This window comes from Lepisosteus platostomus, chromosome 4 (assembly GCF_059453375.1).
Source record: "Lepisosteus platostomus isolate fLepPlt1 chromosome 4, fLepPlt1.hap1, whole genome shotgun sequence".
Taxonomy (NCBI): domain Eukaryota; kingdom Metazoa; phylum Chordata; class Actinopteri; order Semionotiformes; family Lepisosteidae; genus Lepisosteus; species Lepisosteus platostomus.
In genome coordinates, this window is record NC_142614.1 from 24,854,337 (window position 1) to 24,866,551 (window position 12,215).

Here is a 12,215-nt window from a genome sequence, read left to right on the forward strand (position 1 = left end):
GCATAGACCTTGTGCAAACATCAGACCATAGGGATATTCCTTCATTCAATTTGTGCACTTATTTTAATAGTGGATAATGAAGTTTCTATGAAAGTAGAGTATAAACATTTAATCTACGAATATATATTTTTCATGTGGATAGGGCAAAAAAATGTTTCTAACCTGAAACCCGTGTTTTTTTTTGCTAATACTGTCTGGTTATGCTGGGATTCTAAAAGCTTTGATATCTTAATCATTTAGATTTCACTTTGAGCAAAACAGCGCTGTTTTTGTTTTGTTAAAAATCCAAGTCAAATTCTGTCACCTCTGTGTTACGATCATTGGACTGGTTACCTGTAAAATACAAAACAGCTTTTAAGATCTCAGTGGAAAGTTAATAAGCCTCACACACAACAAGTACGTACTCAGTAGCGGTTTCACAACTTTTTACTCGCTTTATTTGTGCAGTCTATTTACAGTAGCATCAGCTGTTTTTATCAATAACCACGCTGCGAACTAAGGATGTGCTTTACTCTATGCACCTGAACTGTGGAGCTAGTAAATACTTTTTAAAAACGTGGTTAAAGCTGACCTCTCTGTACTACTATTGTAAGTAATTATAGTCTTTTTTAACTACATTTTTGTGCTTTCTATTTTTTTGTTTTTAATGTTTCTATGGAATTTTGTACTGCGGGGCACCTGAGGTGCTAGGCATGAGACAAACAAAACATGATTTGACTGAACAGTTGTATTTTCGTGTCCGCACTTTTTCGCACTTGCACATTCTCCTTTTCCCGGGCACACCTGCAGAAGTCAAGGAGTTAACCTGCTGTCGTCGCCTTTCTGCTGTACAAAGCCAGGTTTCTATGCGAACACGTGACGCTGTTCGTCTGCGGCTTTCCATGTGACCTGCCAGTTGCCTTGTGTGGCTGGGTAGACTCCCCAGTTCATTCGCAGCGCCTGGGATCCGGAGGGGGGCGAGAGCCGCAGAACAGGACTAAGGGAACCTCTGAGAACATACAGGCACTGCCCGCACTCAATGGGTAGACATTCTGCACTTTTAATGCTCCCGTGCATTTTACTCAAAATATACCAATACGACGGGGATACAGTATTTTACTGTCAAAGTTTATTTTTTTAAGCAACTTTAAGGCTTTTTTTTTTTGTATTTGTACCTGCCAAAGAGACAAGGATGCTGGAGCCCTGATTCCCCTGCTCCGTCGTAACGCGAACAGGTTTCATTGGCTCTTGGATTTGAGGTAATGTGCCGTTTTTTTAGTGTTTAGTTTAGTTTGCAACGCTGTAATGAGGGCAGAGTAGGAAAAGCGTTGTGAGCGCTTCATCTGAGTTTGCACGCACTGTACACGGCTGGCTCAGACTGTTCAGTGAAAAATGAAGTAACTAACGAGAGGGGGAAACTAATTGTATATTTAAAGTACATGACAGCTACAATACAGAATGTAGTTTGATATGCAGAGTACTTTTTTGAGCGTTAAACATATTTTCAGGTAGACGAGAGCACAGCTTGACTTTGTAATGATTTGAGACACCAAACTAACTGCAAAAATAAAGAGACACTGTATATTATAGAGTGTATTTTATCCTGCTTGGCGCAGAATTTAAGCAAAACCATAAGATTAGCAAAGCAAACCTCAATCTCAATGTGTTTCTATAACGAGTATTAATGATGTATTTCTTAAGTCCTTCACACATAAAGGATCCCATTTTGGAAAATGCATCCATTTTATAGATAAATGTTAATATACTGAGATTAAGAGATGAGATGTCTTTGGTAGCCCTTTCTCCAAAAAAGTATTGCTGATTGCAGTAACAATATACCAGCCAACACTATATATATTTGAATAAATATTGAACTGGAGAACAGTGAGTGTTCTGCTTCACGTATTTAAAAAATAATTTGGTGACAAGCATGTAAAAAAGATAAATGTGATGGATTGTGAATTGTAGCCTTAAATCGGTCCCTATAGTAAACATTTCTAGCAGACTTTAGTTTGAGAAGTGCTTTTATTGATTGCAATTGGCTCAAAAAGGACGGAATGGCTATTTTGCCTTTTGATGTTGTATCACGTGATCTGGAAAATCAATAGCTGACAGTACTGATCACCCTATTGCATTTTATTGAACTTTTTGAAACACTACAATACCCCCAGAAAATAGTTGTACGGAGCTCATTCTTGTTTAGTGGAGTCGGTTATAAATTCCTCTGTGGAGAGGTAATGTAGCTTGATTAAAATATGAATAGTGATTTATTTTTAAATCTACACTAGTTTATAATTGTGAAATGTCTTGTCAGTGTGTGATTTTATTTGTGGCTAACCATCAATCCTTGATTGTAAACTCAGTCATTTGCTTCTCTACATACTGTGCTAATAATGTGGCCTGTAGCAGCTCATCTAGAAATTCTAAGCTAATTGCACTTTGATGATGACCTTTGGGACGGAGAAGGCTAATGGATCCTCAATCTATTAGGGTTTCCTAAGCTTTTCCTTAGTATTTAACACGTCTTACAAATTATCTAAAAGTGAACTGCACCTGTACTAAGCCTGGAATCTGTGAATCTTGGCCTGGCTTAAACGATCTTTCACTATTTTCTGCTTATGTTATCTCTTTGAGACAATATCATGTATCTGAATAGGTTCATACAATATTGCAATTAAAAAGTAGTTCCTGTATTAGCCTTTGCAGATAATGCTTTTACTACGAGGCTGTTGTTTAACAAATTAATTGCTTTTAGAAGCTAAATATGATAGTTCAACTGTAAATTATTTTTATTAAAAATGATTAGTGATAAAAAAAATCTTAATCCTCAACCTGCAGTGAAGAAATAGATGTGTGAATGGAGCTTTGTGAGGATGTAAACAGAAAAACAATCAGTGGAAATAAAAAAAGAGTGTGAATGAAGAAGACCATATTGAAGATTGATACATACTATCTAATTTTGAAAATCCAAATTTTAAGTATGGATGAAATTCAGCAGAACTGAAGGGGAAGATTATCTCCTAAAGTCAGTTTGAGCTGTGAAGAGGAGGAGAAAAAAATGATCATGTTTATGCTTATTGTTCTATGTTGTGAAATGCTCTTGTTGTAAACTATACAGTGCTGCTTTGTATAAGAACACAGGAAATTCCATCTGCCCAGCATCATTTACATGAACTAAGGAAGCTTATTTCCATTTCATTTCAAGCAAATAAGAAAAATGTGCTGCCATGAATCCAGCAGTAAAATTTGGTACTTTAATCAAACTGGAATAACTAGTGGAAAATGATGGAATAAAGCTGTGTTGGAATTAGATTTGGGCTACTGATTAAGTGTGAAGTATTAAAAGCCATTTGTTGCTGAGAGGATATGCAGCAATGAGCAGGTGGATTTGAGACCATAATACACTTCATGGCAAACACATTGAAATTATTACAAAAAGCGCATGGTTCATTCCAAACTTAACAAAGAGGTGTCTGCCATGTAAAAGGTTGTATAAAATGCTAAGTGGAGATACAGTACAATAGGCCTCTGCATTCAGCTATTTCATGTCTGGAAATATTTCCTTTTTGGATGGTGAAAATGGTAGCTAGTGAGTTATTGTAATGGAATGTCGAAAGAGTGACTCCGGCATGATGAAGTGAAGGAAATAGGGGGGTGTGGTGTGGTGGTGGGGGCTGTCAAGTGCAGATCCAAATGGATTGTGCCAGTCAACACTGGGGAGTACCCCGTCTGTTGTTTCTGGTTAATAAATGTGGGCATCGTAAATTATATCACAGGTTGAATGATGGCCTGGAGTGACAGTGCAGCATAGGGTGTGATCTTGTTCTGCACATACGGAGTGACGGAGTGAGAGCATCGCAAATGCAATGCTTTCATTATAGATGGGCTCTCAGTTCCTCAGTGGAGCCCTTAATTGGTACCAACTCCCTCAGCCAACTCCTCGAGTGTTTTATATCTGCTGTCATCTGAAATGTTCATTTTTATGTGGTTTGGTCTAGACTGAGGTATAACAGGAGCACCAGTGTCAGTTTTAGATGACTCTGGCAACTAATAATATAATACAAAAATAAGCGTGTAGAAATGAACTTGGTTGTTTTTTCAGATAACCTAAAAATGTTGTTTTCATGAGAAACAGAATCATTGTCCATGTTAATACTATTGTATGTACCTGAGAAGAAATGTGTTTGAATTTGTGGACTTCATTACACTTTGTTGTAATATTATAAGTAATGCAAGTCGTACACATTAACACTCATAGTTACGTGGCATGAGAAGTAATCCTGTCTTAGAGAATGCCTAAATTATGAATTAGACTGCACAGGGTTACTGTTATGCTACATTATGCTATGCCTCGTGGCCATCTGTGAACAGTTTTCTTTTAATACCACATTTTCATTCATTTCCTTATGAAATACAGAAGCAAGAATTCTTTATGTTTTACACAGTACTAGTTGCACGGGGATATGCATCTTAATGTGTAATTTTATGTAGTATCAATACTGACAAAACATTCCACAAGGCTTTACATGCAATTCCAGATTTGAAGTATATTGTCACTATTGGAACAGGAAACTATTGGAACTATTGGACAGGAAAGCTGATGTGTAAATGACTGGGATACCGTTTACAGGCAGAATACAGATTTAAATAGTTTGCATTATAAACAGTTGGTATAAATTGCATACTCTTCAAAGACATCTTGTAAACAAAAGAATCATAATGATGTTGGACTGGGGCAATTATTTCAAGACTTTTAAAGATGTGCAGCTTGCTTCAACAGAATATCATGTGTAACGTGACTAAAACAAATCAAAGTACAAAGCTGGAAATCCTATATGTTGTCATGTATTTACTTTCTTGCTTTTTATTAAATAAGTTTAAAAAAGTGATTTATTTGCATTATGGAAAGTTGTTTGCACAAGGCAATACTGTACCACTTATTTTTGTATTTTTTTATGCATGTATTTTGTATTATTTTGCCTTTATTTAGAGTGAATCTGAATCCCTTTAATATGTACAAGTTTTGTTTTCACGATTCATTATTCATTTTATTAAATAATTTTCACGTATTCATTATTCATAAAGGATATTTGTATTACATGTACTGTATGTACAGCATCTTCATATTTTCAAAACCTTCACAATTTCTTTATTGTTTAAATATGTGCAGAAAGTCAATATTTACTGGTAACTATCAAGATATTTACTGTCAAGATGAATATTTACTAAAATGCTGGTAACTCTTTTCTTAAAGCATCTATAATCATCTATAAAATGGTTTCAGTACATTCTAGGAGGTTTAATGTTCTAAAACTAAGGATATACTGATGAAGACAGCAATAAAATAAAATGGGCTGGGTGACAGCAGAATAATAGAGACTCCACTTTTATTCTGAGTCAACATGTCTCTGTAATGCAGCTTGATGAAGAATGTTGATGTTACTGTGTTCCTGCAGGAAGTGAGGGCCGATCAATTAAGGCCTCCATTGGATACAGGAAGACTAGGTCTGGCAATGGGTAATAGCAGTGGAGTTGTTTACACAAAACATTGGGAACTTGTTTTTCTTTTTCGTGTCCTGATTTTCTTTGTGACAAGGTCATCGTGCCTATTCTGTTGTTTGCAAACCTCATTATTTATAGAATAATCAAGATAGAATCTGAGCTATAAAAACGACAACACTTTTGTAACATACTGTTCTCTCTGCTACAGAAAAAAGAAGATCAGTTCTTCAGGTGAAGTTTTGTTTTATCCTGATGTCAAAAACATTGATAGATATCACATTTATGAATGCCATTAATACTATAATACTATCTATTAAACACCTGGAGGCACACAGGGTATTAAGAGATAAATATTTCTTTTAATGGAACACCCTGAAATTATTTCTTAAAATAGATTTGTCTCGAGAAAAAATATGACTTTACCCATGCAAAGTACTAAGTGACAGCAGTTTTGTATTCACTGCCTCATAAAAATGAATAGGCCTTAAATGGTAACTAATGCCTTGTTTTTCATCTCATGTTTCCTATATGTGCAAAATTGTGTCTTTTGTCTCTTGTTTAGAGATGAAATAGGCGAGCTTATGACAAATCAAATGCCTATTCATGAAACAGGAAACAGTTTGAAGTCTGCTGTGTGAAGCAAATAGCAGTAAAAATAATAAAGGAAAATTGGAACAGACCAAAGCTTTTGAGGATAGCATTTCGTATGAAACAATCCAGCCTTTTACCCACTCTCCTCGACATGCTAGCCTTTCAGAATTTTGTTCAAATGATTATATACATTACAAAGCAAATAGGGTATGCAGAGAAGTGGTGGCCTGAGTCTGTTTTTGGCTACATATGTACAGTATCTTATGAATCTTAGGGCGTGTTAGCAACAGGATCTTCATAAAAGGCTGATCAGAACATGCTGTTTGCTGCCTTTTTTCAGCTTTGTAGCTACAGTATCTCTTCTTTCCAGTTTGTAAAATCAAAACATTCAGGGTAGGTTTATCAATAAGACAGATCAGAAACAAAACACAATGAATTATTTAAGCTTTCTTCTCTAGTCAAGGGCTCACTGTGCAGTACAATATAAATACTACTGTGCAGGTTCACTTTGCTTTTACAGTATTTAAGGTGCAACCATTTATTTTTGGAAATCGTTATACAAGTTATACAAGTTATGTTTCTTGTAGCCTTTTTTTCACTTCCAGTAGGAACAAATACTGAAGCTGGAAGTGTTGTTCATTAAAGTTAATATGTTTACAGCAGTTGTAGTCTGTAAGTTGCAGAGAAATCACAACAACAGTTTTGTGTGTTGCTTCCTCTGCTACTTCACAGCAATGCCAATGTCGCAGGTTGGATACATTTTCTTTATACAATTGACAGTATACCCAGACCACCAAAGTTGTACGCGGTTAGGTTTAAAAGCTGGTTTAGAAACATGAGAGGGTAGTTTAGTGACCAACTGCATCATTTTGCTTATCTCCTTAAGTTAAAACAACTGTGGAACAAAAGTTCACTGACCATTTGCATACCATTTTCTTAATCTCTTTAGCACAGAGTGTTGAATGAACAGTGTGCTCAATACGGAAAGAAAGAGTTTGTTTTAGAAAAACGGATAGAAAAGGATAATTCAGTTCTAATAAACGTGTTTCAGCTTGCTTGAGAACGGATCATTTAGCTGTCTGTCATCTTCAGGGCTTTGTGTTATTGGCAGAGTTTTGAAGTAAAACTATGTTGAGCAAGTTTTTTAACAACAGATGAAAATGCTGACAAAGTGAGACTGCTGATATTCATTAGGCCCCTTAAGCAAATCTTCTTTATTTTTTTTAATGATCAGAACCATTTTTTTCTGCTCTACATTGTTATACTGTATATTAAGCGACATGGAGCAGAAATACAAGGATTGTGGAACTACGAGGGTAAAAGGCTGTTGTGAAAACTGCCATACCTTGATTTCCAAGCTTTATTTTATAGTTAGATAAAATATTTACCAAGAGACATTTTATTGTTCTTCTTATTTTTTTCTAAAAATAACTTGAAAGTTTGCAGCGTATCCGTTTTTCAAAATACAGAAGCATCATATCCATTTATAAAAAAGAAAAGAAAATACACACTCATATGTTATGGGATGTAGGGAGAGAACTGTACAGCGTACCAGTACAAATCCAGTGATGAAGTGAATTAAATGGGTTAGGAGGGATGCTCAAAGATGAGGTGGCCAGACCTTCCAATATTTATTACAATCTTATGTGGAGATTGTATGTTAGTTTTTCTGAGGGAAAAAAACAAGTTACGTTTAAAAGATACTGTACATTTATCATTTTTTAAAATCTTTATCAAAGAGAGTTTTACTTTTTATAAAGAATGATCAAATGTGATTGGATTTTGTTTGTTTGCAAAGAAATTACTGTCCTACCCTGCTGCTTTATTGCAACCTACAGCAGTGGCAAACCTTACTTCTCTCTTGTCATTAGATTAAGTGTGTAATCCTTCCTTGTCTTTACAGATGCTGAAAGAATGGAGCTGAGCTGCAAAGAAGTGCCTCTTTATGTAAGTAGCGCCTCATCCAGTCCGCCACAGGTTTAGAAATTAATTGAGTCACAGGTGAAACCCAAGAACACAGAGCTTTGTTTCCTAATTCCCTGGGGAACTTCATTTCATTACACCCGCTTTCCAGATGACGAACCTCATTGAAATCCTGGCTGTGAGAGAACTTGTGTAGCTTGTGTGTGAAAAAAAGGAGAGGGATGAAAAGAAAGAAAATAATTGCTTGTTTGTTGTGTTTATGAAGGGACAGTTCTTTGACAAAAGAATAGATTTATTATGTGTAATATGCAAAGGGTTGTGGGAGTGTGTAACAAGTCATGCTGTTGAAGCCAGTACCCTGGTAACTTTCAAGAAAAGGTCGGACGTGATGCTTTGCTGCAAACTACTGGACAGACTAGATGGCTCCTCATTTGTAACCTTTCTTTTATGGATTCCTAGTGCAGTAAATGGTATGTACAGTACGTGCACAGAGAATAACATAGTATCCATTTAATCTGTGTTTCATGGAACTTTGTCATATGTGCCTGAATTTTGGTTTTTACGTTTTTAAAAAGCTTATGATCCCCAGCTGACAGCTGTCTTTATGCTCTTGTTAACTCTATCTTTGACACAATTTTGAAAATTGTTAAATGTCATCTTAGAATTTGACCCACATCAGCCTACTACCCAGCCTTTATTTCACGAGGCCCTGCTAATCATAAAAGTTTAGAATATTCTCAGAATGTCCTCATTAAGAAAGAAGAGTAAGAACATTTTTCAAAATAGTAGGATGCATATTTGGTACATTAAGGAAATTTGTTAATCAACAATTAATTTTTTAGACCCAATCTGTAGTGTAACTGATGTGGTACATTAGCCTTAGGAGACATGGGATTATATAGTTTTTATTTTCATTCTTTCTCAGCAATAAGATCATAATAAACAGCACATAAAGTAAGAGGAAGCTGTTCCCTAATTATACTTAATTTGATTAAATAGCCAGAAATAAGGGGAGATGTATAATCAATTTAGAATTTGCCATTCACAAAGGTTATTTTCATTATGTCTTTCTTAATACAAGACTGTAAATTATTTTCATTTCCATGTTATTTTCTGCAATGCTAAAAAGTATTCAAGTATTGCAGATCATGGCATTTTTATTAAGATTATTCACTGAGTTTTAGAAAGGATTTTTACAAGAAATTAAACAAATTCAGCTTTGCAGGAATTCTTTGTGTTTGATAGCATTGCACAACAATTGAAGCAGCACAAGAGAGCTGCTCAAAGCACATTTCACAGGATACAAAACACGTTAGACAAAACAATAACAGGAAAACACGCATTACAACTTAACTGTTTTCATGGAATTTCTCATTTGAGCATGTGTAATGTTCTGCAGGGAGACATTGTACAACTGATTGTCAGCTGTGTTGTTTATCGAGTGGAGTGACGCAGAAGAGCTTTATACTTTCAGAAATATCTGCTTCTTCCATTGGGTACAGAGCAACAGAACCACTGTTCTCATCTAGATTTAATTAGGTGGGGCACTCAGTTCCCTTCCACTCTGGTGCTGGGACCAGAAAGGGTTTGAAGCACTGCACCTGGTACTCACGCCACCTGACCCACTCAGTCATGTGGAGTTTATGCCAGAGGTTTTGGAGGAAGGTATACGTCCACTTGCCTATGTATATTAGCCTCGCACCCCTGCGTACCTCTCTTGCATCCCTCCTGCCTCCTCATCTACAGGCAACAACTCCCTAATTCACAGCTAGGCCTCTGTTCCTTCAGGTAGGTGAGTCATGCCAAATAATCTAGACATATTTCATCCCTCCATCACATTCATTAAGGATCTAAGCAAATTACAGAGAAAAGTAATGTGGCATCAGTAAACAAATTAGAAATTCCACATACCACATTTTTCCTTTCCAACTTAAGTTTAAGTTAAGTTAAATTCCTTAAATGGAATCCAGTCTTGCTTGTGTGATGTTCACTGAGACTGCCTTGGGAATTTTCATTGACTGAAAGTACCTCATCACCTGGCTACAGATTTGTCCCAGATTTCAGATAACATGAAAAGAAAGCATGAGACACTTGAGTTTTGTACCTCCTGTAAGTTATCTTTTAAAGTTTACCACTGTGGCACAGGTCTCCATAATTTCAATATCTTGAAACTTGTGGAAAGATGTAGAAAGAAAATTTTGGTCAAGTATTTATGCCACAAGAAACTTTTCTGATTGAATAAACCAAAACACAACTACTGTTCTCTTAGAATGAAAAAGTGCCTTAAACGTAAGGGCCTGGCTTATTTTACATTTTACATTAGGAATGCAAAACATCTCATTGTACTGTGTTCATAGGTACTGCTGGTTTTAAAATTACTGTTCTTCATCTTATGAAAATGGGTATTTACTCTACCTAGATTGGTTAATTTGTATGTTTTAGAGTAATTTTATTCTCTTCTTTGATATATACAAAAAAGCATTGAGAGCTGCATGGATTTAATTCATTAAAAGACAAACCAAGACACAGGTTTCAAGACACAACTTTCTCTTCATTGATTCTTCTTTTATTATCAGGCCAGGTAGCAATCAACAGATTCTTTTAAACAGTGCTCTCTAATTTCTTCAGTTTGCCTTTTTATTGTTTCAGTGGTATTTTGTTAAATGTATTTGTTTTGGGAAATACGTCATGTACTACACAGGTATTAAAACATACAGACATGTAGGGAGTAGGATGGTCCATAATGCCCTCAGCTTGTTTTTTGTCAAATGTGATATCACTACACAGTATAATGTTGACAACATTTTAAGATTTGTGCTCCACCCACTATTAAGCACTAACCAAAGCTATTGTATTTAGTGAACAATGCCCCTGGTAGTCTTGCCATGTACTTGGTGTTCTTGTTTGTGCTAATTGTAGATACAAAAGCTATGGATGTAGGTAGGGCTGTTCGACTTGAATTTGCAATGTAAAGTATGCTGTACATATTTTTAAATCCTTGTTAGACACTTTCATAATAACAGTGCAATGGTATGCATAAAAAAAACATATCAGTATTAAAAAACCCAGCAAAAATTCAGGATTAAGCTAACTTCATTCTGGCCACCGTTTATCCTAGTTGCATTTATAAAGTTAGTTGTACATACACATCTACAAAGTGCAGCCTATGAGTGTGTCTGTTATAACATATCTTAAACAGAGAATATTATGCATTTTTTACAATATTTGTAAAATATGTTTTACAATGTTTCATTGAGTTTTTTATAATTGCTTTGTTCACATGCTTTTGGCTTTGATGCAGTTTGATGATGCAGTTTTTTTTAAAGCATTTTGACTTGTACAGTACTTTGTATTTATATAATATTTTCAATTGAGGTTGCTGAACATCTGCAACTTTAAATGCATGTTTAATTTCTTTAAAAAAAGAATTATATTCAAGGTTTTTATTTTTTCTGTTGAAGTAGAGATTAGTCTGACACTACTTTATCCCACATATTTATGTGAAAAAGAAAAAAGGTATACTACATAGTTTTACTGACTGGTACACAGAACTTGCATTCAATTTGTAAAAGCTAATTACAGGCTTTTCAGCATCACAGTTTCATCCCATTAAAATCTTAAAATGTTCTATGGACAAATCACCTTGGTTGGTATGTGTTTTTTCTATTTGGTAAAATTTCAGTGTTACTAGCGATAAAAAATATTCTTTTTGCAGGAAAGATCTTTAAAATAAGTCTAGATTTTGTCACAGTATTGGTACAGGGTGAGAGATACTTATATCGACATCTTCTGAACTACCTTATGCATTTATATATTGTAGAGTTAGTACAGAGAGGTGCAGATCACAAAGGAAATATGGACTGTTATTTGTTTTTACTAGATTAAGTTACTTAGTTATTTGCACTCACACTTTTCTACACAGAAAGTAAATTACTGACTTAATACTAACTACTGGATTTTCAGAACCCTTCTGATTATGAAACCTAAGCAATGTCTGCATGTTAGAAAAATGCTCCCATGCTTTAACTCAGAGCCAGTGCTGCTTGCTGTTAATTTGCCATGCACCACACCTCAGTATGTTGATAATTGCACAAAATTGCTAACCAAGGAAACTGTATACTTGAACTATTCCCACAGTGTCACCTCTAACTTGATACAGGAAATTGCAGAGGTGTGCAACAGCGTGTAATAGTCACTTTCAGACTTGCACGGTTACAGTA

The 12,215-nt window shown here is 35.3% G+C and overlaps 1 protein-coding gene across 7 annotated transcripts in view; it reads left to right on the forward strand.

Moving 5' to 3' along the window:
• Window positions 1-880: 880 nt before the first annotated feature.
• Window positions 881-12,215, forward strand: part of arhgef28a (Rho guanine nucleotide exchange factor 28a) — a 186,373-nt gene continuing 175,038 nt past the window's right edge. For 5 of the 7 annotated variants that reach the window (XR_015935911.1, XM_088629161.1, XM_088629165.1 and 2 more), the window contains exons 1-2: window positions 882-1,238; window positions 7,976-8,019. Coding sequence is in view for 6 of the 7 variants with exons in the window: in XM_088629161.1 (XP_088485287.1) it covers window positions 7,987-8,019 (33 nt within the window). In the remaining variant the exon portion in view is untranslated. Of the gene's footprint in view, window positions 1,239-7,975; window positions 8,020-12,215 lie in introns of all 7 variants that reach the window. The other 2 variants (XM_088629162.1, XM_088629163.1) reach the window with 2 other exon arrangements.